The sequence below is a fragment of the Cnephaeus nilssonii genome, assembly GCF_951640355.1.
Source record: "Cnephaeus nilssonii genome assembly, chromosome: 23".
Lineage (NCBI taxonomy): Eukaryota > Metazoa > Chordata > Mammalia > Chiroptera > Vespertilionidae > Cnephaeus > Cnephaeus nilssonii.
In genome coordinates, this window is record NC_137094.1 from 15,949,941 (window position 1) to 15,976,842 (window position 26,902).

Below are 26,902 nucleotides of genomic sequence, written 5' to 3' on the forward strand. Positions count from 1 at the left end.
CAGGCGCCGTAGGCCACCGGCGTTGCTGCGCAGGCGCGCTGTGTGCGTGCGGTCCCTCGCGCAGGCGCACTATCTGACGCCCAATCCAAGGCGCAGGCGCACTCGCCTGTCTTCCTCAGCCCTGGAGCTCCGCCGGGCTTGGGTGGGCCCCTACCGCGGAGGCACCGGCGGCGGCGAGAGTGACAGCGACCGCGCGAGGCCCGGACGGAAATGGCGATGGCGATGTCGGATAGCGGGGCGAGCCGGCTGCGGCGGCAGCTGGAATCGGGCAGCTTCGAGGCGCGGCTGTACGTGAAGCAGCTCTCGCAGCAGTCGGACGGGGACCGGGACCTCCAGGAGCACCGGCAGCGCATCCAGGCGCTGGCGGAGGAGACGGCGCAGAACCTGAAGCGCAACGTCTACCAGAACTACCGGCAGTTCATCGAGACGGCGCGCGAGATCTCCTACCTGGAGAGCGAGATGTACCAGCTCAGCCACCTGCTGACGGAGCAGAAGAGCAGCCTGGAGACCATCCCGCTGACCCTGCTGCCGGCCGCCGCCGCCGCCGGGGCCGCCGCGGCCTCGGGAGGGGAGGAGGGAGGCGGGGCGGCGGGGGCCCGAGACCACCTGCGGGGCCAGGCTGGCCTGTTCCCCACCCCCGGGGGCGCCCCCCGCGACGGAGCGGGTCCGGGCGAGGAAGGGAAGCAGCGCACTCTCACCACGCTGCTGGAGAAGGTGGAGGGCTGCCGGCACCTGCTGGAGACGCCCGGGCAGTACCTGGTGTACAACGGGGACCTGGTGGAGTACGAGGCGGACCACATGGCCCAGCTGCAGCGCGTGCACGGCTTCCTCATGAACGACTGCCTGCTGGTGGCCACCTGGCTGCCCCAGCGGCGGGGGATGTATCGCTACAACGCCCTCTATCCCCTGGATGGCTTGGCCGTGGTCAATGTCAAGGACAACCCGCCCATGAAGGACATGTTTAAGCTGCTGATGTTTCCCGAGAGCCGCATTTTCCAGGCGGAAAATGCCAAAATCAAACGCGAGTGGCTGGAAGTGCTGGAGGAAACCAAGAGGGCCCTGAGCGAGAAGAAGCGTCGGGAGCAGGAGGAGGCCGCCGCCCCTCGAGGGCTGCCCCAAGTGGCTGCCAAGGCCAGCAACCCGTTCGAGGAGGAGGAGGAAGACGAGCCGGCCGCTCCCGAGGTGGAAGAGGAGAGGGTGGACCTGTCCATGGAGTGGATCCAGGAGCTGCCGGAAGACCTGGATGTCTGCATTGCCCAGAGGGACTTCGAAGGGGCCGTCGACCTGCTGGACAAGTTGAACCGTTACCTCGAAGATAAGCCCAGTCCACCTCCCGTAAAGGAACTCCGGGCCAAAGTGGACGAGCGTGTGCGACAGCTGACCGAGGTGCTGGTGTTCGAACTCTCCCCGGGCCGGTCCCTGAGGGGTGGCCCCAAGGCTACCCGCCGGGCCGTGTCTCAGCTCATCCGGCTGGGCCAGTGCACCAAGGCCTGCGAGCTGTTTCTGAGGAACAGGGCGGCAGCCGTGCACACGGCCATCCGGCAGCTGCGCATCGAGGGCGCCACCTTACTCTACATTCACAAGCTGTGCCACGTCTTCTTCACCAGCCTCCTCGAGACCGCCAGGGAATTCGAGACGGATTTCGCGGGCACGGACAGCGGCTGCTACTCGGCCTTCGTGGTCTGGGCAAGGTCCGCCATGGGCATGTTCGTGGATGCTTTCAGCAAGCAGGTGTTTGACAGTAAGGAGAGCCTGTCCACGGCCGCCGAGTGCGTGAAGGTGGCGAAGGCGCACTGCCAGCAGCTGGGGGACATCGGGCTGGACCTGACCTTCATCATCCACGCGCTTCTGGTGAAAGACATCCAGGGGGCCTTGCACAGTTACAAAGAAATCATCATCGAGGCCACGAAACACCGCAACTCGGAGGAGATGTGGAGGAGGATGAACCTGATGACGCCGGAGGCCCTGGGCAAGCTCAAGGAGGAGATGAGGAGCTGCGGGGTGAGCAGCTTCGAGCAGTACACCGGGGATGACTGCTGGGTGAACCTGAGCTACACGGTGGTCGCCTTCACCAAGCAGACCATGGGCTTCCTGGAGGAGGCGCTGAAGCTGTACTTCCCGGAGCTGCACATGGTGCTTCTGGAGAGCCTCATGGAAATCATCCTGGTGGCCGTCCAGCACGTGGACTACAGCCTCCGCTGCGAGCAGGACCCAGAGAAGAAGGCCTTTATCCGCCAGAACGCGTCCTTCCTCTACGAGACGGTCCTCCCTGTGGTGGAGAGAAGGTTTGAGGAAGGCGTGGGGAAACCCGCCAAACAACTCCAGGACCTGAGGAACGCCTCTAGGCTCATTCGTGTGAATCCCGAGAGCACAACCTCCGTGGTCTGATGCCCGGACCTGTTTATATGTACACGTATATATTGCTTCTATATTATTTATATTTATGTCAGACTGCATTAGCTTTGTCTCTGTAGTCTCAAACAAAGCTTAACAATAAAAGATGCTCTCTCAGATAGAAATCCAGCAGGAGAAAGAGAAAAAAATGTTCAATGAAGCCCAAATAACAAAAAATTGCAATTAATAAAGTATATAACATGCTTTCCTTTTAAATTATGCTAACTCTCTAATGAATATATTGTCACACTGTTATCATTTCAGTTTATCCTTTGAGTCCAAACATACTCTCTCATAGTATATATTATGCAGCAACAGGGAAGTAATATCTATAACTGTTTTATGCAAAGTTTTCCAGTTCACCAAAATGTTAGGTTTCTAAAAGGGTCCAGTGCCACATAAAGCACCCTGCTTCATATACTTCCCCACATTAAAATGTGATGGAACAATTTGGGGGAAAGAAAGGAGTTGAGAAAATTGGTTTTAGGGTACATTTTGTTCAAAAGAATTCTTACGTGAAAATAGCTAGTTTGTGCAAATATTCTGATCCTTATACAAGAGGTAGCTTTCATAAACCATTTCAGCAGATATTTCCAATGTGATTCCAATGGCTAATTATTTTCAGCTGCTAATTAGTGGTTTTATAATGGGTTTGAGAGCATTTACTTGAAAATCTTAGGGACTATGATAAATTTCCCCCCCCCCCCCAACATATTCCTGAACTGTGTGAATGCTCAGCTAGAGCATTTGTCTTTATCATTAAGAAAATAAGAATCAGGACACATTGAGGAACTGGCAGTACCAGTGAGTTTTAGCTGCCCCTCCCCGCTCCTATAGTGGCTCAGACTTCATGCACCTGGGAGGAAAGTTTTCACTGAAATACTTGTTTAGATTTCAGGGTCTGGTGGATGGGAAATTAGAAAAAAAAATCATATGCAAACCCCATGGTGTTCTCAAGTATAACTTTTTTATAATTGTTTTAAAGTATTACATGCCTCCTTTCCCCCTGATTGATAACTGGTTTTTTAAAAAACACGTTTTTATTGATTTTAGAGAGAAAGGAAGGGAGAGGGATAGATAAAAAAACATCATGAGAGAGAGACATCGATCATCTGCCTCCTGCACACCCCCTACTAGGGATTGAGCCTGCAACCCGGGCCTGTGTCTTGACTGGGAATCTAACCAGTGACCTCCTGGTTCACAAGTCAGTATTCAACCACTGACCACACCAGGTAGGCTCAAGTATAACTGGTTTTGAGTAGAAAATTGTTTTTGCTTTTTTTGTAACAAAGTGGAGAACAGAAAGATGAGACGAAATGTACCCAAAGCGAAGAAAGAGAAACTGCAGGCTGCGTTGTTGTTGTAGTTTTATCTGCTTTGTTTTTTAAAGTGAACAGAATGCTTACTTCAGATTCTTTCCGGAAAACCAAAATAACTGAAGAGATTTGAATTTCCCAAGGTTTCCAATCTGTTGCTTCTCTTGTATGTTGATTGTATACAATGCCTCATACTTTGGAGAAATTGTGCCAGCTGAAATCCATTTCCCCCTCGTTTGGAGTTGTGATTCTTGTCCATTCCTAATGCCAGTTACTTCAAAAGGTCGTTTCTCTTATCTAAATAAAAATAGTGGTCTGAAGACTGTGGAAATGATGTAAAACCACAAATAGGTTCCAGAATACTGGCTTAGAATTGTAACGTTTCTTGAGTTAATTTGACTCATGCCAGAGGATCCTTTTATTTTTAGCTAGGCCTGTGAAAAGGTTGAAAATAAAGTTACAGATTTTCTTTTCTTTTTTTTTTAAATATATTTTATTGATTTTTTACAGAGAGGAAGGGAGAGGGATAGAAAGCTAGAAACATCGATGAGAGAGAAACATCGACGAGCTGCCTCCTGCACACCCCCTACCGGAGATGTGCCCGCAACCAAGGTACATGCCCTTGACCGGAATCGAACCTGGGACCCTTCAGTCCGAAGGCTGATGCTCTATCCACTGAGCCAAACCGGTTTTGGCAAAGTTACAGATTTTCCTTGACTAATTCTTTTTTTACATATCTAGGATTTCCTAGATAATAACCACACTGGGTATTTTAGCTGAACAAAAAGAGTTATAACTTGTCTTTTAAGATCACTGGAAACTTAAGATTTGATTTAAAAAAATTTTGTAATAATTTTGTGCCACTTACAGTTCTAACATGATATTGTTTGGGACACATCCTGTGTGACTCTTTGACGCTGGGTACATAAAAACGATCCTTCTGAAATCAGAACTTCTTTTAAGGCATGAAGTTGTCAAAACCTAAATGTGTACACTCCGATATGTAGATGGCTGCTTCTTCATAGGACCGTCCGCTCTTTAGAACCGGAAGTCGGAATTTTCTTCTGTTCAAACGCCTGAGCTCCTCAAAGCTGTAGCTGACGAAGTGTGCTGGCCGCCAGTGCGCGTGGGAGGCTGGGTGAGGACACCAACACCAACGTTGAGCGTGTTCCATTGAGCCAGGAGACCAGTTACATGGCCGCTCTTCAAAGTGGGGGCACAGCTCCTCTCTCTAGTTCTTGTCTCATTGGACCCCAAGTCCAGTTCTAAAACTTGACTGCGCTTAGGGAGCGTCCAGAATGTAGCACACGCTGCCATATACCACTCACGGGCTGATTGCCTCATTTGCTGTCACCTGTGCTTTGTTTGAATCACAGACTTGATTGAACTCATTACTGTTGAGAAGACACCCTGTGGAATTAAGTCTCTTTTTTTTATTAAAGCCTCATGTCACAGAAGTGCTGAAAACTCGCTTATTTTTGTTTAAAATACTACCTAGAGAGTTAAATAACCCGCATTTGTATTTTGCAACTTGCTTACCTGGGATTGGGAATTGGGACTTGACCTGCAGTATGAAATCAGTCTATGTACATTTTGCCTATGGGTTTGCGGTGATAGGAGGAAATCTGAAATGTTTATCAAAATAAAGCTGACAACTTTTCTTACACTGGATAAACTTGGTTGATATTACCGTGTTCTGCTATGTCTCTTCTTTAATCACGATTTATGTTCTTGTTATTGAAATATGGTTTTAAAAAACGTAGGTTTTTTAAAAAAAACATTTTAAAAATATGTTTTATTGATTTCAGAGAGAGGAAGGGAGAGGGAGAGAAACATTGATGAGAGAGGGTGGAGCCCACCGTGACTGGGACCTCTTGGTTCATAAGACTATCCTCAATCCACTGAACTGTGGGAGATTTTTTTTTTTTTAAGGAAATAAAAATTGGCCCTGGCCAGTTTGGCTCAGTGGATATAGCGTCAGCCAGTGGACTGAAGGGTCCCGGGTTCGATTCTCATCAGGGGCATATGCCCGGATTGCGGACTGGATCCCCAGTGGGGGTGCGTGCAGGAGGCAGCCAACCAATGATTCTCTCTCATCATTGATGTTTCTATCTCTCCCTCTCCTTTCCTCTCTGAAATTAAAAAAAAACAAAACAGGACTTTATAGTCTTGTTAGCCTGCGATTCTTTCACAAAAAGCATTTGTGAAATGAAAACAGAAACCGATTGACTTTATCATGTCACCGAACCCGTGCGCCCACCTTGCTTGTCCCTGGAGGGCCATCGCGGGGCCGCCCGGCAGGCCTCTGGACCAGGTGCGCCAATATTTGTACAGCACTGGGCAGGGCGCCGGCACACAGGAAGCGCCCAAGTGGTGCTCGAACAGAACAAGCATGCCATGGGCTTTTCCTCCGGGAGGGACATGGGGACTGAGCGAGGCCTCAGAGGCAGGGGTGAGGTTCCCCCACCCCCCGCCATCCCCCACAGCTGGTGCACCCGACTCCTAGTCCCCTAGGCCAGTGGTCGGCAAACTCATTAGTCCACAGAGCCAAATATCAACAGGACAACGATTGGAATTTCTTTGGAGAGCCACATTTTTTAAACTTAAACTTCTAACGCCACTTCTTCAAAATAGACTCGCCCAGGCCGTATTTTGTGGAAGAGCCACACTCAAGGGGCCAAAGAGCCACATATGGCTCTCGAGCCGTAGTTTGCCAACCACGGGCCTAGGTTAAAGCAAGCTGCCATCTTCCTTCTCCCCTTCCTCCCTTTTTCCCTTCCTCCCTTTCAGAGAGGACAGGAGAGGGAGATAGAAACATCAATGAGTGAGAATCATGGATCGGCTGCCTCCTGCACGCCCCCTACTGAGGATCAAACCCACAACCTGGGCATGTGCCCTGATTGGGAATCGAACCGTGACCTCCTGGTTCATAAGACGATGCTCAACCACTGAGACTCGCTGGCCGGGCTGGGTTTTTATGTGGAAGTTTGGTGATGTTTATTGACCAGAAATATGCCACAGGAACTTAACCCTTGTTTACATCAGCTAGCCTGTGGTGACACTGGTTTCGGTAAATGTTTCACTTGAAGTCGCCATTTCCAGGAACCTCCCGACTACGTCCGGTGGGGACTCACCGTATCTCTGTGGACCGTGCCCTTGTCTGAGGTGAGAAATGCCAATGACCCGCGTCCCGTGGCTTTCCCAGCCACAGCGGTTGGTGCGATGCCGCGCTAAGGCAGAAGGCAGTGTAGGAGTTGGCACGGGTGCGGGTTAGTGACAGGAGCTGGACTTCGTTTTCCAACGTTTCCAAAAGGTTATTTTATTTTAAAACACACAGAGCTGATACAAACGCCTTTTAAGTCCTGTGGTGGGCGGAGACATCGCCCGATGCTGTAGGCGCTGCCCTTCCTCTCCGCGGAGCCTCGGTCTGGGTCCGGGGGGGGAGGAGTAAGGCTCTTGCTTCACGCCATTGGCTGTAAGAGTCTTTGGATGACAGTAATTGTACGACCACAGTCCCACAGCTGCTTGGCAGTCATTAGAGTTTTGCAGTTGCTGGTTTTCCTACTGGCGTCTTACAATCTGAGGAAGAAAGAGACAGCTCATGATGTGACACTTGAGTTTATGATGTTTCAGCCACAGGCAGAGGGAAACAGCTGCCACTGTGCAGTGTACAGGCGGGGTGGGGCCCTGGCCCGATGGGATTAGTGCCCTTTTGAGAAGAGACACCGGAGAGCTTGCTCTTCCATGCGCAGAAGAGGCCTCGTGAGCACACAGGCCCATGCAGAAGCAGCGCCATCGCAGAGAGGGGGTGGGCACGGCCAGCGCCCTGGGCCAGGGCAGAGGCAGGAGGTGAACCCGGTCACATTTCCTGACCTTCCAGTCCACTACGGTCTCACCCATAGGACACTGGCTTCCGTCATTAAGAAATCAAGTCCATCACCTCGCAACGTGAGGTTTGTGTGTTATTTGCCCCTCTTACCAAATTCAAAACCGAGTTTCAAGGTTCCACATCGCCAGATTTCTCCTCTGCCCTCTGCCCTCTCCTGCCCCCTCTCCTTTCACCACATGCCCCTCCTGCCTTCCCCTCATCCCAGCAGACACCACCGAGAGCTCCTCCATGCAGGTTTGACGAAGGTACTCAATAGGCTCAGATAAAAACCACAACCGGAAGCATCCTACTCCGCGACCAGAGCTCCAGTCAATGTAGTCAGTTTTTCAAATGCTGACAGCGCCCTCCTACAATCACCCGTCGCTCCTATGAGCAGTGTCCTCTCCCTCCCCTGGCCTTTCTCTCTGCTCAGGTCCCTCTGGACTCTTCCCGGAGCCCCTACACGCCCGCCTTCCTGGCAGGATACTTCCCTGTGAGCTGATAGGACCTGCAGGAGGGTGATGGGCCTCCACGGACGTACTACCTGCCTCCAGCTCTGACTCAGAGAGTAAGTGATGTGGTCGCCGGCCCGACCCCTCCCCTCAGGAAGGAAGGGGCAGGGTGCCCAGGGAGAGGACTCCCAGGACCAGAGAGGTGCGTGCCCGACGCCAGTGCCAGGTGCAAAGGGCCTAGATCCCGACGGAGCGGGCAGGCGGGGGCTGACCCCTCTGCGTCTGAGCTGCCTCGTTCCCGCTTGTGGCGTTTTCGCTGGCCATTTTCCTTGCCCTTTCTCCTTGGTCTCCGTGAGAAAGTTCTAGATGACGTAACAGTTCTGTTTATATTAGAACTCGACTGTGCGTTCTGATAAGTGTTGGTGCCGTAGCACACTTCCAAGTTTTACTCCCTGTTGGCAAACATCACGTGGAAACAAAACGGTACTCACCAAGCATTTCTTCTAGCTTCACTGCGGCAGGCTCGTTCACATTAAATACATAGTCGCCATTTCTAGGAGAAAAAGCAACAAGCTTCTTACTGCATCAACTGGGGGAACGACAACCGTCACTGGTCACACAGTAGGACTATCTTCACTGTTTACATAGTAGGACTACATATATATTTTTTAAATATATCTTTTATTGTGGCTGGTGTTACAGATATCTCCCATTTTCTCTCTTTCCCCCCTCCTCCCAGCCCCTCCCAGCCCCCAGGCCTTCACCACCCATGCCTGTGTCCATGGCTGTGCACAGCTATATATATAAAAGCCAAGCGACTGCAACAACTGGAACGAGCAGTCGCTATGTTGCGCACTGCAGCCAGCCAACCAGCCTGATTGGGGGCGGGGCTGGCCGGCCAACCTCCCGTGGCCCCTCCCCCTGGCCGGCTGGACCCCACCCGTGCACGAATTCATGCACCGGGCTTCTGTAAGTGTGTAAGGTCTCTGGTTTAGCTCTTCTCGCCCAGGAAGGCTGCCTTTAAACAGTTTCCTGAAGGTCAATGTTAAGCAGCTGGAAGGCTCCCGGCTCCTTCCTGTCCTCCTTGGCTTCTGCTTCCTCCTCTGGCCACTTGAGAGACACACTGGGAGAGCTGACCCCTAAGCGTTCTCATTCATATATTCATTCACTCAGAAGAGTCCATATCTACCTACCTACACACTAGCGTGTGCTGATGCACTGTACATGTATGTGCATGTAAACCTTTCCTATGTTATGCATTTCGGTGGTGGGCCAGGCCAAACACTGGCCTGCAACACCTTCTGCTTTGCTGCACATCCTTCTGTTCTGCCCTGAGGCGGGCGCAGGTCACTACTCCTGCCGTGCTAATGGGGAGTGGGTGAGGGAACACAGCGCGTGCGACTCGATCACACGTTCCTGCGTCTGCTCATCTGTGACTCGTCGCCACGGCCCGTCGGCACCCACGCGAGTCCCCGGTACTTACACCTTCTTCCTCTCCACCACGCCCAGCCGCACCAGGGCCGCCAAGGCATTTTTCTGTACGTCAGAGGACAGGACGTCGTAACACTGCGAGGCGCCTGCAACAGAGGGGAGGCGTGAGGGGCCGCTCTGCTCTCGGCGGAAGGAGGCCAGCCGCCACAGGAGGGACTGACCTTGATCGAGAAGCTGGCTGGTGAACGCCCTGACCCGAGCCAGGTACTCCTTCTCGGTGAAGCCGTCCTTCTCCTCCTCCAGGAGGTATCTGCAAATGATCTGAGCGGAAGAGGACGAGAGGCTCAGGCAGAGGCAAGGGGCAGTCAACAGGCGGCGCGGGGGACAGCCACACGCCTCCTTCGCAGGGGCACCCCGAGCAGGCACGCCGCGCGGAGAGGCCTGAGCACACACAGGCTTCGGGTGCTCCCCCCCTTTCTGCTTATTCTCTTCTTTTTAGGCTACGGGTTCTCAGGAGCGCTACGGAGCTCTCCCACTGCTCACCATTAGGACACAAGGTTGCAACAGTGTGGACACGGAGTAAAACAGACTTTCTCACTTTAATGGTTGCAGGTAAGTGAATTACTAGCAGCTTCCTTTATCTTGTGCTGCTTAGGAGAAGGGGGGCCAGACTTTATTATTTTTTTTTTCTCTAAAAAAACCTAACACAGGCTAGACCCTAAAATCCTTGATGATTTCTACGGGGAAAGGCAGAGACGGTGTTTACCCAGCAGTCACTAAGGGCAGGGCTTTGGGCACGGGGGCCACGAGGGACACCTCACTGACCACAGCACACCTCGCGGGGACGGCGGCCCGGGGCCCCTCAGCAGAGCCGGGCCCAGAGCCGCAGACAGGCAGGGCCCTCGGACGTTTCCATCTCCAACGACCTGCCTCCCCTGCAGGTGGGCGCTCTCCCTGCTGACAGGCACAGCAGCCCGCCCCTGAGTCCCTCCTGAGGGCTCCAACTTTCAGACACTTGCACTTGAACGTCTCCTTTCCCTTCCAACTGACTCTGTACATGGAGAGCTAGCGTTTACTAAGTGCCTACTGTGTGTCAAACACTGTGCTACAGACGCTGAACCAACACCGTGGGACAAGCACGGCACTGCCTGGGCGAAGCTGTGGTCACAGGAACACTGTGCCACTCAGCTGTGCCCCGGGGCTGACTGGCCGAGCCGCCGCCTGTACGCAGGGAGCAGGGTCTCCCCGGGCAGGTGAAGCCCGCATCCCAGGATCGGTCTCCCTGGCTTACCTGGCACCTGGGAAGACACTTGCCCCTCCGGCCAGAAATAAGCACCGGGTGGGAAATGTTAGTTAGACGCGAGCTTCTGCCAGATTTACGTACCTGGTAACACTGCACAAAAGGCCTAAAGAGTCCTATTAAAAACTCGAACACAGTCTTCCCCTCCTCAGTAACTAGGATGTCCCTCGTTGTCACCTGAATGGTCTCGCTTTTACAAAGCAGGTAGCAGCCTTCTTCAAAGTCCTGGGAGGGGGCGGGGCAGACAGAAGGACCCACTGAGGGAGGACGCGGCCGCCCGGGGCGTGCAGCCAGGGGCACAGAGCACGGATGTCAGCGGCCAGCCCTTCCCAGCGGCGCGGTTGTTACGCGGTAACCAAGGAAGCACCGGTTCTGACACGCAGCCTGAGGCGGCACCACCTGGGTGACGGCTTTTCCCTCCCTCTGCACAGACACACCCCTTAGAGAGGAGGGCACACAGCGAGTCCTAGAACACGGAGACCCATGTTCCAAAGGGCCCTGCCCCTTTGCCTGAGCATGCCCAGAAAGCCGACCCTGTCCATCCCAGGCGCTCCCCACCCCGCACTCCAGCTCCAGCCTGGTCCCGCACCAGCTGCTGCCCTGCCACTCTCTACTCTTAAAGCAAAGGCCCGCTCATTCCAACAGCTGTTGCCAGGAACATGCGTGCCGGCTGGCAAACTTTCAGCAAGATCGAGTTCATTTATTTGCAGTAGCTGCACTAACAGTTCAAAGAATGACCCTCTTCTTACCAAACTAGAGGCCTGGCGCACAAATTCGTGCATGGGTGGGGTTCGGCCGGCCTGCTCTCATGGGGGCCCATCAGGCCTGGCCGGTGGTGGGGGGAGGAACTGCAGGCAGTTGGCCAGCTGGCCCCACCCCCGATCGGGGTGTTGGGGGCCGATTGGGGGTGGGACAGGCCCGGAGGGTGGCAATCGGGGCCTGGAACAGGCGCGTCATAGCCACTGGTCATTCCAGTCATTCTCATCATTCCACTAGGCTTTTATATACATATATAGACAATCCCTAAGTTACTGATAAATTTAACCAAGAATCAAACTGGAGTTTGCTGACTCGTGAGCATCCCCGTTCCCCTTTAAGCCACTGCACGTCGCTGAAGGGAGGGAAGACCCATCTGTGACAGCGCCCCACCTCCCCAGGACTCGCCCTGTGCACACACTTGCTCCTTGGCTGCAAAGATGTACCTTCACTGCGTTTCCCGGAAGGAAGATGAACTCGTCCGACAAGACATCACGCAGGAAGCGGAAGCAACAGTAGACGTCCTCTGGAAAGGAAATGGTTGCAGAAAATCAGCCTGGTTTCTAACCCTCCAGGGAGTGACAAGAAGTCCACGACACCCCGAAACGCAGCACTTAGAGGCACGTCACCCGTCTCTCAGGGATGAGACGTGAGGCCCCAATGAGAGCTGCAACAATCCCAATTGTGCCTGAGAGCCAGCTGCGGCCCAGCTCTTCCAATGGTCGGCTCTAAGTGACAACCAAGCCTCTAACCCAGCCCTGGGCGCCTCTTCCTGCCGAGGGCCATTTGGAGACGAATAACACCATTCTCAGGCCACAAGAAATCATCTGCTTAAGTCGGCCTGTCATATTTGGTCAGACATGTAATTAACTCGCCCGTGCGGCCGTGGCAGGGCCAGACCAGACCATCTCACAGGCCTGGCACAGCCCACAGCTGGACGTCCCCACCCCTGCTCCAGGCAGTCAGTCTGGACTGAGTAAGAAGCCACATAGCATAGAAACGAGGGACCTTCCCATTCCCGCCGACCCCAGGCTCCCAGCAGAGGAGAGAGACGGGATCCTCTACGTTCCTAGTTCCCCTCCCTTCGCGCTAGCGTGCGTGCGCACACACTGACCGAAGACACTCTCTTGTTCTCCTGACGTGTAGCGCTACCTGCCGCCACCCAGAGACTTCCTGTCCCTGTGCCGTGCGCGTGCTCAGGTCCCTTCCCAGTCCCCAGCTCTAGGCAGGTGGGCATGTATTTAGGGACGAACCTAACTCCGCGTGCACGGGCCGTGCTCCGGGCTGGGGCGTGGGCTGCACACGTGGGAAGAGGAGTATGAGGCCCAGCGCCGCTCCCCACGCAGCACTGAGGGCCAGGTCTCCATGGCTCCAGACCACATTCTCACGTTACCTTTCCTGCCCCCGGCAGCCACCTGCAGCGCCAGAGCCACCAAGGAGGGCCGGACGAAGACGTTGAGCAGCTGGTTCCTGTAGGCGGAGCACATGAGGAGCGTGATGTGCTGGTAGATGAGGCCGTCCACCACCTCCGAGTCTCTGGCGTCCACTTTCAGGACCACGCGGTCCCCGTCGAGGCTGGCGATGTTGGAGTGCAGGAGGATGCTGGCCTGGATCACTTCGTCCGCGGGTTCATTGTCTACACACAGGACAGTTCGTTCAAGCCGACGGCACAAAGCGGGCGCGTCACTGCTGGGAGCCTCAGGCCTGCGACGCACCGGTGCTGGGGACCTGGCCTATGGAACAAACGCCAGGTGCTGGCGTGAGGCTCTAGCAGCTGAGCAATGATGCCCTACGTACCGGGCCACGTGAGGAAGCCGCCGAAGGCCAGGGTTAAGCCTTTCAGCCACAGCGTCTTCTCCACCAGGGCGTCGAAGCCCATGGCCGGCCGGTGCTGCAGCAGGACGGCGGCGATCAGGACCCACGGGCTCAGCACCAGGTTCTGGATCTGCAGGAGCTGCATCCTGTAGGCCACCTCGGAGACGAAGGCTTGCATGTCCTCCGACTGCTTCTGAGGGATGTACCTATGAGGCAGAGACAGAGCCAGTTGCAGACGGAAAGTCACCCCCACTCATGAGACACAGTCCTCCCTGGGACCCACAATCACACGTAGCACACACTGTGCTGGCCCACCGTGTCCAGGCACTCACTGGCTAGCACCGCTGTAGCTCTCCCCACTTTTAAGTCAGTCCGGTGCTGGCTCCCCTGAGAAGAGCCAACAGTCTGCCTACGTATTTGACATCTACATCCTACACCTAATGGTTCCTGCCAAACACAGAATTCTTATTTAATTGAGGCTTTCCACTTCCCGGATGTGTGACCTCAAATAACCAAGTTTCAGTCCTAGAAGTAGTCAAGAAGCACAATTCGGCCCGGCCGGCGTGGCTCAGCGGTGGAATGTTGACCCAGGAACCAAGAGGTCACCGGTTCAATTCCCGGTCAGGGCACATGCCCAGGTTGCTGGCTCCATCCCCAGGAGGGGGCGTGCAGGAGGCAGCCGATCAATGATGTCCCTCTCTTAGTGACATTTCTTTCTCTCTATCCCTCTCCCTTCCTCTCTCTCTCTAAAAAATCAATAAAAAGATGTTTTTTAAAAAGTCACAGTTCACACTTCCAGATTTTCATCCCTGTTTCTGACTCGGTTATGAAAACACCAGTCTTGCACCTTGGGACCAGGTTATACGGGCTTCGGCTCAACCTCCCAGCTGCCAGAGAGCGCAGCGACACGGGGTCTCCGAAGTATACGTAGATGCTGCCAAAGTTTTCCGAGAGAATCCTCCTGGCTTTCAGCAATCCCTAACAGTATCGCAACCGGGGGAAGAAAACAAAAGCAGCAAATTAGGAAACTGGTTGGTCTGTAAATGAGCATTTCCCCTAAATCCCAATAAACTCAGGCTTGGCATCCTTTACGTACGGTCGTAGATTCCTTTGGCTTGGGCACCCCTAAAAGCTCATACACATAAAGGGTTTCTTCCAATATCTTATCGTAACTGATGCTAATGGGAACAAGGTAGGTGTCAAAAACTTCTCTTTTGAAAAAAGGTTCCATCACAATATTCAGAAGACCTGGAAACAAAGGGAGAAATGGTTTTCACGCATATCCCAGAGTTTGAAAACACGGCACATACACAGGAAGACACTAAGTGTACAGGACATACTAAGCCCATAAATATAAGCAGTTACGCTTAAAGAGTTACGCTCATAAAGAAAAGAACATCTTGCAAAAAAAGTGTCAAGGCCCAGCCGGCTTGGCTCAGTGGCTGAGCATCGACCTATGAACCAGGAGGTCACAGTTCGATTCCCAGTCAGGGCACATGCCTGGGTTGTAGGCTCGATCCCCAGTGTGGGGCATGCAGGAGGCAGCCGATCCATGATTCTCTCTCATCATTGATGTTTCTCTCTCTCTCTCTCCCTCTCCCTTCCTCTCTGAAATAAACAACAACAAAATTTTTTTAAAGTGTCAAGTTCTACTTCGCAGCTGCACTGACACTCCCACCCCCAGCCCAGAGCCTCTGGGTGTGTCCTTCTCCTCCGCCAGCGAGCGACCTACCAAATTTAGGAGTCAGAGTCTTGGCGGAGCGGCTTCTTGTCCCTTCGAGGAAAAATTCAACAGGAGCATAACCATTCTTCAAAGAGAAAACACAAACAAACACAACAAAACACAAAACCCATTGCCTACGCTCAAAGGATCGAGGCGTCTCTGCTTCCTCCCCGGCTCCCGCCCCGGCCTCTGCACACACTGCTCACGGGGACGCTGGGACGCAGAGCCGCGCGGAGCAGCCAGGCTGCGGAGCCCCGCACACTCCTCCGGGAGAAACACAGCTCAGCGGCCCGTGCGGGCGTTAAATGAGGGACTTAAACAGCAAACTTCAGCGAGAAGGAAGCAGCCTGGAGCACCGGGTGACGGTCTGCATTTACCCGTAACATGGTTTTGACGTATTCGGAGAACACGGCCCAGTAGAGTCTGTTGCCGCCAAAGGTGCGCCGCATGAAGAAGGCACCCGACATGCGCAGCAGCTCCCCGATCATCTTCATCCCCAGGAAGTCTGGAGGGAGAAGGGTGAGCACTGACCGCAGAGCCCGGGACTGTCCATAAAGACCTAAACGCACGCTCTGTGAAGGAGGCTTTCATGGACGTAAGACACTCCTGTGGCCTTCATGATTATAACTTCTGAGATGCAAGTCCCCAAGAAGAGACATCTCGTGGAATTATGGGAAGGAGGGACTGTGTGGGCAGGTGCTCGTGGGGAGGTAACCTTGCACCCTCCATGCACCTCGCTGTTCACAACCAGACCAGCTGGAGTAGGGCGGGGGGGTGAGGAGGTGGGAGGGGGGACATTTTTCCTGCCAAGGGCCAGGTGGATATTTATAACATCATTCACGGGCCATACACAATTATCCACTTAAACATTCGCCTGCTGCCCAGCAGGCAGGGCTCAGTGGTTGAGCGTTGACCTATGAACCAGGAGGTCACAGTTCGATTCCCGGTCAGGTCACATGCCTGGGTTGTGGGCTGGATTCCCAGTGTGAGGCCGATCAATGATTCTCTCATCATTGATGTTTCTCTCTCCCTCTCCCTTCTTCTCTGTAATCAATAAAATAATATATTAAAAAAATTAGCTTGCTATATTTGGCCAAACATTTCATTAACTCACCCATAATGCATTGGCAGGGCCAGACCAAATCATTTCTCAGGCCTTACACAGCCCACGGGCCGGACGTTCCCACCCGAGCTAGAGGCAGAGGCATCGGCAGGCCACGTGACAACCGCAGCGAGGTCATCAGGCCGACTTGTTCAGTCAGCACCGCTGCTGACCTCCACAGCCCAGCCCGTGTCCACGCGCTCTGGACAGCGAGGTCAACAATCTCCCCCTCTCCAGTGGACCATCCGGTAAAACAGCCCCCGTCTTCACTCAAGAAGCCAGACTAAGAGGAGGAGTTCCGGCATCAGTTCACAGGAGTCCTTCTTTTCACTTTCCCTGATTTTCAAGTACCTTCCTCCCATGTCCACAGACAAAAATGCTTTAAAGTGCCTCCGTCCCAGCCGCGTTTCACCCCACTGTTGACTGCCTCTATTAGCAGCATGTATGTTTAAACCCAGCTCCCCCGGCTGCCCTGAGAGAGGATGAACACCTCACGTATTGGCCTCAGCAACCCCGCTTTAGGGAACCCAGCCTCCGGGAGTGAAAGCGCTGGTACACAAAGCTGAGGCTGAGCTCTTTCCAGTGCACGTGTCAATCTCTACCATCGGTGAGAGGAGAGAAGCGCACGCACCCATCCCCGCCGCGATGACCGGGACCGGCAGGTCATAGTTGTACAGAAGGAACGACAACATCAGGAAGTCGATGTAGCTCCGATGGCTGGGCAGCAGGACCACCGGGTGCTCCTGGATGGCTCGCTGCAGCTTTAAGATAAATAAATGGGATGCTTTTAATCATTTCACGTTTCACGTTATTAAAACACACCTCGTGTCAGAACACGGAAGCATGTGCGCATGGATGGAGGGGAGACTGATACTGCGTCTGCCTCCCCCACTACACACACAACACGTGTTTCAGAGTTCTAGGTAACCTCACCCAATGCAAGAACATGGAAAGGGGAAATTTTGATGGATCGTAACAATAACACTGAGGATCACTAACTTACATTAGGTGGACACCACTTTAAGCATTGTAAATAGTAAGCATATGACCACATTGTTTAATGCCAGGTATTTGTAAAGAGCCTTAGCCTCCCTGTGTGTGGCGTGGCCACGCAGCTAATAAATGGCGGAGCTGGGAACAGAACTGAGGTCAGTCGGAATGAGAAAGTCAGCTGTGCCAAGCTGGGGTGGCCCGGTGGTTAGAGCACAGGAGGTCACGAGTTCAATCCCCAGTCCAGGGCACATTCCTGGATTGTAGGTTCGCTCCCAGGCCCAGTCAGGGCTCATGTGGGAGGCAACCAATCGACGTGTCTCTCTCACATCGATGTTTCTCGCTCTCTCCTCCCTTTCACTCTCTCTAAATGGCAATGGAAAAATATCCTTGGGTGAGGATTTAAAAACAGCTGTGCGCTGCTGCTGCCGACTGGTGTCCATAGCGATAGAGAACACGCTTCTCTCGGGAGATTATGAACAAAACCTACGAATTTTTAGGACACATGAAAGGAACAATATTGCCAGGGACAGTGGGTGCCATGGAGCTGGGAGGCATGCATGGGAGCTCCCAGCTGTACCCCTGTGGCTGTCCACCTCACCCGTGTTCACTGGTATCTACGTGTTATCTGTTTCTCTGAACCCTAACATGACCACCTGAGGGAAGGAGATTGTGATCAGGGAAGACGTGGCCAGCCAGCTGCCCTGGCCCAAGCACAGAGCCGGCCGTTCTTGGGCAGAGACCCGGCAGTAAGAGAGCAATCTAAAGACAGTCACAGGAGGAGACACTCGAGTAAACGGAATCTTCATGGGCAGCCGATGGAGGTTTCTCTCTCGTCAATGTTTCTCTCTCCCTCTCTCTCTCAAATCAATAAAAACATATTTAAAAAACAAATTAAAAAATATAACCTTTATAAGAAAGTGCTTCCTTACAGGAAAATGCAAATTACTAAGTAACAGAAGTGGCGGAATTAGACAACTCACCATTTGGCAATCATCAAACACCACCATGCCCTGTGCCGGCGACGCCTGCGGCCGGGCCTGCCCACTGAGTGCAGGTGAGAGGACGCGGAGCTGCCCAAATAGTGAGGGGCGAGGAGAGGTCGCTGTTTAACACAATACTCACTTTCTGAATCCCTTCTTCATTGACACACACTTTGGAGTAAATCTGTTTAAATATTTTGCTCAGGGCAAAGGCGAAAAACCGGATGGCTCCCAGACGCAGCTTGTGGCTCATCTCATCCAAGATCTGGCAAGCTTCCTCTCGGAGGGCCTCCTGGGACTGGAGGGGCTCCTTGGAGAGCTGGGAGGGAGAGAAGCGGGGAGGTGTTTCTGAAAAAAGAAGCCACGGCTCTTTCACTCAGTCCAGGTCCACACGGGCCAATGCTGTAGAACTCAAAATGAGTACGTTTTTCTCCTTCATGTAAGTGGGCATTGTGTATTGTCCAACAAAACACAAGTAGGTGAATGATCCTTTTTAGACAACTTCGAAGACTAGGAACTCAAAGAGAACCGGCTTTCCGGGATGACACGTGAGGCCAGGAGAGTGTCTCCCTCCCCATCAGCTGTGTCATCAGCTCCACCAGGAGCCACGGCCCTAAACACAGCGCAGGGGGCCTTTCAGGGACCGCTCAATGCCATGACCAGGTCATGAACCAGGCAGAGACACAAGACTACACTGAATCCCATTCGCACCACATCACATACATGGGACACCGCTACAGACTCCCCCACTCTCAAAGACGACCAGTGAGCTCCACGCTCTCGCAGGGAAACTCCTTTACTCCTCTGGAGAGCAAGCATTCTTTTGATAACGAGAACAGAATACTGGCTGTTGCTAGCACTGGCCCGGGCCTGGGGATGAGCGAGTCTGTTTCTGTCCTCAGCGAAGCCCAACTGAATCCTTCCAACTTCCCCAAACAGGCGCTTTGAAAGGCAGGAAGTCTGTGTGTCATCTGATGTTTACCCAGGATGCTCTGCTTTGGGTGAGGAACAGAAGACAGGGGAGTGGGATGCTGGATCCCCAAGTCACGTGCAGTGAAGAAGTACCTTGTCTTTTCTCCAATACTAAGGGGAAGTTAGCACAACGTGAAAGTAACCTTTTTTAAAAATTGATTTTGAGTTAGAGAGAGAGAAACATTGATTTGGTGTGCCTCTCATTTTTGCATTCATTATAGCTTCTTGTATGTGCCCTGACTGGGGATCGAACCCACAATCTTGGGTGTATTAGGACAATGCTCTAACCAACTGAGCTACCCGGCCAGGGCAAAATTAGCCGTTTTAAAATAAGTGATAAAATAAAAAAGCAATCCAGTGGCATTTAGTACCTTCACCAATGTTGCACAATCATCCTCTATCTCATCCCATCCCTTATCTTCTTTGAGGGCCGACTCAATTCAACAGGCCCAAGAGTGTGGGACTAGGATCAACGTTCCCTCTTAGCCTGTATTCCTCTCTTTTCCTGTGAGAGGGATGCAGCAAGAAAGGTTTGGTAACACAGTCAGGAGAGAACTCACACTGAATATAAATGGACTGAGACGTACCAAGCAGGAGGCTGGAGAGTAGAGAGTGACCACAGAAAGAACAGCTGAAAGTTTGAATGAGTAGAGGGAGGAGCCTGGCCGGTGTGGCTCAGTGGTTGAGTGTCGACCTATGAACCAGGAGGTCAGGGTTCGATTCCCAGTCAAGGGCACAGGCCTGGGTGGTGGGCTCAATCCCCAGTGTGGGGCCTGTAGGAGGCAGCCAATCCTTGACTCTCTTTCATTACTGATGTTTCTATCTCTCTTTCCCTATGAAATCAATAAAATAATGAAGAAAAAAAAAAAGAGCGAAGAGGGAGGGAAAATGCTCTTCCAAGTTGGAAAGCCTTAAACTTGTGTGTGTTTTTTTTTACAATCATCCCATTTTTTTAAATTATGATAAAAATATACATCATGTAAAATGTGCCATTGTAACACTTTCAGGTGCACAGTTCAGTGGCCTCGGACCTGCCTATGGGCCGAAGAGAAGGAGTTGATGGGAAGGGAAGGCTGCAGGGAGGACAGGGAGAGGCCGCGGTCGGTCTGTCCCAAACAGAACGCAGCTTCTCTCCACACCCGCTCCCTCGCTCCCCTGGCTCCGTGAAGGCTTCTTCCCTTCCCTCAATAACGTCTACTTTACCTCTCAAATGTCTTTGTTGTTTAAAAGCCTTTATACATTTTTGGTCAAGGGAAGAGCAATCTCCATGTCAACTTGTCACCTAATCATAAACTTGAACTTACACAACTCACTTCCCTCAAGATCCTGCACCTACTGACTGTGACGACATAACTTAAAATGCAAACATCGCTTCTGTTCCCTGGGGTTATGTGTGTAAAGAATGAACAGAATCCCTTGCCATAGCCAACACTGGTACTTGGCCAAGGTCAAGATCGTAAAACAGGAGCAAAACAAGGCCAAGAGCATTGCAACTTAGTAGCCCAGCAACTTAGTAGCCCAAATATCATTGCAACCAAGTTGCAGGCACCAAATAAAAAATGACAGGTGCATGGGCTTAAGGTGCCTATACTCTAAGCATCATAAACAGATTTCTTATTTCTATTTTTAGCAAAATATGTTTCTAAAATATAAACGAATCGCACCAACTCCAAATTGAGATCCTTCAACGGCTTTGCACAACTTCTAATTCCGCTACGAGGTTTACAGAGCCCTCCGTGCCAGAGGCCCTGCTCACCTCTCCAGTCTCAATCCTTCCCATGACCCCTTCGCTGCTCCTGTGGTCTGGTCATAGTAAACTGCCTTCAGCGCTGCAAATATGCGTGTTCTCTGGTCCTTAACACAAGCGGTGGTTCCCAAACTGCCATACTTTGGAATGGACCGGGCTTCCTTAAAGACTGATGGCTGGTTTCTTCCCGATCTCCTGGTGCAATTGGTACGGGGTGGCACTGACGCACAGGGATTGTTAGAGCTCCCGAGTGAGCTTTGAAAACCACAGGGAAAGTTACTGCTCTGTTAGAAATACTCCTTCCACCCAGTTCACCTGGAAAACTCCTCATCCTCCTTCAGGCCTCATTTTTTAAAATCTCTCTCTAACTCCCTACACAAAATTAGCTTCCCTCTCACAAGTGGCCCTGCAGTGGCGCCCACTATCGTGTCTTGTATCAAAGTTGATGATACAACTGTCATCGGGCCCCATCAGACTTAAGAGGCAGGAGCTCTGCTCAAGTTGCTCACTGCTAGACCCCGTGTCTAGGACAGAGGCTCACACACGTCTGGCTATGGTATACATTTGAGGAGTGTGCCGAATATAGCTAAACCTAAAAAGATACGGTAAGCCCAGCCCAGCCAGCGTGGCTCAGTGGCTGAGTGTGGCCTATGAACCAGGGGGTTGCAGCTAGATTCCAGGTCAGGGCACGTGCCCGGGTGCGGGCTCGATCCCTAGTGGGGGGGCGGGCAGGAGGCAGTCGATCAATGATTCTCTCTCATCATTGGTGTTTCTGTCGCTCTCTCTCCCTCTCCCTTCCTCTCTGAAATCAATAAAAAATATATATATATTTAAAAGAGATACATAAAGATAGCAAAATAAATTCATAGCATCAAGAAGAGAAAGAACTTGCTGACCAGGAGCAGACCTGGCTGAGCTGAAGAGGGACTCACTCACCTGCTTAATGACATAGTAAACCTCTTCGGAGTTGAGAACACTACTCTTAATATCGTTTGGCGTGCACGGGATGAGCCCCTTGTACAGGAGAGGGGTGTAGCACTTCATCGCAAACTTCAAGTCACTGACATGCCGCCTTTCCTCTAACATATCTTCAAACTCATCCCACTTTTTGAGCTCCTTCTGTGGACAAGGGAAATGAAAGAAAGTCATACACATACTGTAAAACAAGGTAGGACAGATTAGGGACTATACCTGAAAAGCTTTATTTCTGCCCAATTTGTTTTCTGTGACATATGACAAGAGCAGAGTGATCGAATGTTAGATTTTCACATTCCAAGAAAAAATGTACATAGGACCAATAAATTGATATTGAATTATCATCCTATTTTATTTTATTTTTTAAATTTTTATTTTTTATTTTATTGATTTTAGGGAGAAGAAGGGAGAGGGATATAGAGAGAGAAACAAAGATGTCAGAGAGAAACATTGACCGGCTGCCTCCTGCACACTCCCCGCTGGGGATGGAGCCTACAACCCGGGCATGTGGCGTGACTAGGAATCCAAATGTGACCTCCTGATTCATAGGTCGACATTTCACTGAGCCACGCTGGCCGGGCTATTTTTTAACCAGATTTCTTTAATAGTAAATTTATAACTTAATCTTTAATATTTTTTGAATCCTCACCTGAGACTATGTTTATTGATTTTTATAGAGAGAGGAAGGGGAAGAAGGTGGGGGGGGGAGGGGAGAGAGAGAGAGAGAGAGAGAGAGAGAGAGAGAGAGAGAGAGAGAGAGACAAGCATCAATTGGATGCCTCTCATACATGCCCAATGAAGGATCGAACCTGCGAACCAGGTGTGTACCCCGATGGGAAACAAGCCCGCAGCCTTTCGGTGCACGGGACGATGCTCCAACTGCCTACCCGGCCAAGGCTTACTCTTTAATTTTTAATAATGGCTGCGCTTTAACATTGGGCTTGCAAGCTTCATGAAAATTTCACCATCAGCTTTGACAGCAAGTACAAGACTACAGACTCCGGCTGCCAACACTAGAAACAAAATACTCTGAGGACAATGGGATCGAGTAGCTAATGAGAAAGGGCGGGAGTGCTACTTGAGATTGACTGGCTGGCTAAGGCCTCTCTGGGGAGGAGACCTCTGTGCTGGGACCTCGATAATAAAAATAGCAGCGGCTGCCCGCCTGAGGATGGGGTGTCCTGTGGCACATTGTAAGGAGTCGAGATTTTTCATTCATTTCTAGCAGGAAGCCTTAGTTTGGGTGACGGGTGCGCCATCGATTCCCCACCCCAGGCCTCCTTTGCATCCTGTGGTCTCATTGCAAGACTTCATCAGACCAGGGGTTTAGGACACAACCTACTTGTGATGGTTGCCAAGCCTACATATTTAGACCAGACCTTCCTCTTTGCTCAGCTACCATATTCCTAACTCTATTTGGCTGTCTCCCAAGCGCGTTGTGATGTATCTGGTCCATAACATAATAATCCACAAATTAAAAATCATTAACTTTGCCCTGGCTGGCCTGGCTCGGTGGACAGACCGTTGGCCTTCGGACTGAAGGGTCCCAGGTTCGATTCCAGTCAAGGGCACATGCCTGGGTTGCGGGCTCGATTCCCAGTAGGGGGCGTGCAGGAGGCAGCCAATCGATGATTCTCTCTTATCATTGATGTTTCTATCTCTCCCTTCCTCTCTGAAATCAATATATATATATATATATATATATATATATATATATATATATATATATATATATTTAAATCATTAACTTTGCCTCCCCCATCTCAAACTGAACACAACCCCAGTTACACCCCGACCAAACCTGCTCTGTCCGCATCTCCTATCTGCGAAAGGCATCTCCACCCAGTTGCCTAATCACAGAAACCAGGAGTCAACCCCAGACTGCCTCTTCTTCCTCAGCCGCCCTTCCAGCTGCCTAAATATCCCACAGGCTGCCCATCGCCCTTCTCCCCACACTCACGGCCCCTGTCCCCTCAGGCTGCCTTCCCTTCTCTGTCCTGATCCATGTCCAGGATCCTGGCATCACATTCCCTCCCCAGCCAGCCTCTCTTCCTACAGTCTCGACTTAAGTAAAGTAGGAGAGGTTATTCATCCAGATAATCATGGCAGAAACCAAGCAGTTCTCTTAGACCTTCAACGCACAAATGTGAACCCCTTAAATGGTGCCAATAAAGTTCAGGTGTTGGCCGTGAGGATGGGTAAACGTGATACGTGAAATCCCTTTAGGAAAAGGAAGCTGCCTGCTTCCTGGGCTCCATTCCTCTCGTCCCCTCTAGTCTAGCCTTCCTGACTTGGTCCCCCGAAGTGCATGTTCTTGCATGGATGCCCAGAGCAGGCTTCCTCTCCCTCACCCCACTTCACATCTCAAGAACTCAGCGCAGGTGTCACCTTCTCTAGTCCCCAAACAGGTCAGGGGCTCCTCCTCCTCCCTCCCACAATGCACTACGCATGTTTCCACCACTGCCTTTATCCCACTTCATTGCAACTAGTTGTTTACTTTCGTGACTTCCTTCGAAGTCCCGAAAGGCGAGGGCGAGCTCTTGAACTTGTGTGTCTTGAACACTGAGGAGAATGACTAAGGACTGTGTAGGTACTCATGCTGCAATGCTTGTTGCAATCAGCAATGTCTCAAATATCTGGAATATCGCTCTCAGATGAGACAGAGCATTGTACAAGCACAGGACAGGCCTGAATCAGTAATAGTAAGAAAAAGTTCAGGATATCATGAGAGTAAAACTATAAAATCACAAGACATGTGCAGCATCCAAGGAGAAAAAGCTCATATGCAACTGCCTAGTCGTTCACATGAAAGCTGACAAAAGTCTTATCAGTAAAGAGCCATTGGTGAATGGGGAAGTAAAGGATCAACTCCGTCCTGTAACGAAGGAAACCAGAGGCCCAGTGCACGAATTCGTGCACGGGTGGGGGCCTATTGGGGTGGGGGCGCCAATTGAGGATGGGGCCGGCCGGGGGCTGGGGCTGCGGGCGGTTGGCCAGCCGGCCCTGCCCCTGGTCAAACATCGGGTTGAACTCCCAGTCAAGGAGACAATTTGCATATTAGGCTTTTATTATATAGGAGGATTGTACTCAAGTCACAAGCCACTTAGAACTGAAAAAGGGACCTACGCATGTCAGAGCCACACCACAACCCTCTTTCTACATTCATTACGGACTCCCACAGGAGCAGCAATTAGAGGTCAAATATTCCCACCACACACCTGTCGGGTGGGAAGGCCGAGAGGAGGGCAGGTACAGTGATGGGCCTGAGAGAAATGGACAGCTACCAGCAATTAAGAGCTCCTAGCTCTGCCACGAAATGGGCATTTCCTCTAGTTCCTAATGATACTGGTGTCCCAATAGGAAGGCAACCACATACACACACATACCCTCTTTTGAAGTTATGGGTTTTTTTGTTTATCTTGCTTACTTCTGTTTTCCCTGTTTGACCTTCTCAAACAAATTAACATTATATTTAAGTCAGACTGACACTAACTGCTAGGAAAAGCATGGTGGCAAACTTTTAAAATGCCCTCTTTTATTTCCTCCTAAAGTAGATAAAAATTAATCTACTGTTTAAGAAAAAAAAAACAACCAACCATCAGTTAAGCCAGGATTATGCAACCTTGAGAGCTACAGAGCTCTCGTGACAATGGTAAGTGACCAGAAAAAGTTTTGTTGACATAAAAAGACCTGTTAAAATCAGGAGGGGGGTGGGGGGGGGCGAGATGGAGAGAGGCTGGGTTGCAAAATGACTTGTGGGAAAAGTACAATGACAAAAACAGGCAATAAAAACTTCCAGAAGTCCCAAATCTTCCTAGATTTGTTCCAATCAACAAAATGAACTGACCAACAAAATAAGACCCAAAGCAGGGAGACATGGAACCGACTAACATACCTGGATGTGGGGTTGGGGGTGGGGATGAGAAGAAATAAACCAAAGAACTTACATACTTATGGGCACAGCCCATGGATACAGGCAATAGGGTGATGAAGACCTGGGGGATGGGGGGAAGGGGAGAGGCTGGGAGGGCAGGGGGAATGAAGGGGGAATAAGAGATGTCTGTAATACTACCAACAATAAAAAAATATATTGAAGCCCAGCCGGCGCGGCTCAGTGGTTGAGTGTCGACCCTTGAACCAGGAGGTCAGGGCATATGCCCGGGTTGTGGGCTCCATCCCCAGTGCGGGGCGTGCAGGAGGCAACCGATTCCCGAGTCCCTCTCATCATGGATGTTTCTCTCTCTCTCCCTCTCCCTTCCTCTCTGAAATCAATAAAAATGTAAACACACACACACACACACACACACACACACACACACACACACGTGTGTGTCTTTTTTAAAAAGACTTAAGTCGTAAAAACTCTCTGCCCACTGATGAGCCAAACACTCTCCTACTAGGAACACAGCCCAGCACAAGGCGGGGTGGGTGCCAGGGGCCTGCGGCTCAGGCGGGGTGGGCCCGCTGGTTCCTCGGGTTCGCCCGAAAGGGCGCCCGCCACGCCCTCGCTGGAGCTCCGGTTCCCACGCCTCCCGCCCGGGCCAGGCGGGGGCTTTCGGGAGGCCCCGCGCCCGGTGGAGGGAAAGGGAAGGCGCGAGAGGGAAGGAACCCGGCGGGGAACCGTCGCCGGGAGAAACTTGGAAAAGCGCACGCCCGGACGCGGGGATGCTCCGTTGCCTTGGAAACCAAGTCAACCAACCAGGCCCTCCTCGGGGGAAGTCGGGACCCACGCTCTTCGGGGCCGGGAGCGACCGCCCGGAGGAAAACGGGGCCGGGAGGAGAGGGTCCTCTCTCTAGGGCCCGCCCGGGGCCTCCTTCCCCTGGGCGCCTACCGAGTACAGGAGCACGACGGCGCCGGGACTGGGGGAGCCGACGGCAAAACTGGAGCTGGAGGAACTGGAAGAATCCATGGCGCGGCTGGCGTCCGTCCCGGGCGGGGCCTGGGACGCTGTGCTAGGCGGTGGCGGTGGTGGTGTGGCGGCTGGGGGCGGTTCTTCCGCGCGGGGCGGCCCGACCTCGCCGAGGGCGGTGGCACCCTCTGCGACCGCTGCTCGGGACCCCGGGCGCCGCCATCTTGG

The 26,902-nt window shown here is 52.1% G+C and overlaps 2 protein-coding genes across 2 annotated transcripts; one reads left to right on the plus strand and one right to left on the minus strand.

The window, feature by feature from the left end:
* The first annotated feature begins 67 nt into the window (after positions 1 to 67).
* EXOC8 (exocyst complex component 8) lies at positions 68 to 5,374 on the plus strand. Its single transcript, XM_079763543.1, has one exon. The coding sequence runs from the start codon at positions 211 to 213 to the stop codon at positions 2,386 to 2,388; it is 2,178 nt and encodes a 725-aa protein (XP_079619669.1). The 5' UTR covers positions 68 to 210; the 3' UTR covers positions 2,389 to 5,374.
* Positions 5,375 to 6,691: 1,317 nt separating this feature from the next.
* On the minus strand, positions 6,692 to 26,866 carry GNPAT (glyceronephosphate O-acyltransferase). The gene is made up of 16 exons (XM_079763653.1): positions 26,657 to 26,866; positions 21,786 to 21,968; positions 18,273 to 18,449; positions 16,789 to 16,918; positions 15,433 to 15,560; positions 15,065 to 15,140; positions 14,429 to 14,580; positions 14,180 to 14,310; positions 13,315 to 13,538; positions 12,911 to 13,153; positions 11,964 to 12,043; positions 10,846 to 10,986; positions 9,683 to 9,782; positions 9,514 to 9,607; positions 8,522 to 8,583; positions 6,692 to 7,289 (listed from the first exon to the last, which is right to left on the minus strand). Exons 1-16 carry the CDS (start codon positions 26,732 to 26,734, stop codon positions 7,246 to 7,248), a joined length of 2,043 nt encoding a protein of 680 aa, XP_079619779.1. The 5' UTR covers positions 26,735 to 26,866; the 3' UTR covers positions 6,692 to 7,245.
* Positions 26,867 to 26,902: the final 36 nt, after the last annotated feature.

Coding starts and splice junctions, on each gene's coding strand:
- GNPAT (XM_079763653.1), bottom strand. CDS start 26,734: ATGGATTCTTCCAGTTCCTCCAGCTCCAGTTTTGCCGTCGGCTCCCCC. Junction 21,969..26,656: donor CCGTCGTGCTCCTGTACTCG/GTAGGCGCCCAG, acceptor CCTTGTCCACAG/AAGGAGCTCAAAAAGTGGGA. Junction 9,783..10,845: donor CTTTTGTGCAGTGTTACCAG/GTACGTAAATCT, acceptor TCTTCCGCTCAG/ATCATTTGCAGATACCTCCT.
- EXOC8 (XM_079763543.1), top strand. CDS start 211: ATGGCGATGGCGATGTCGGATAGCGGGGCGAGCCGGCTGCGGCGGCAG.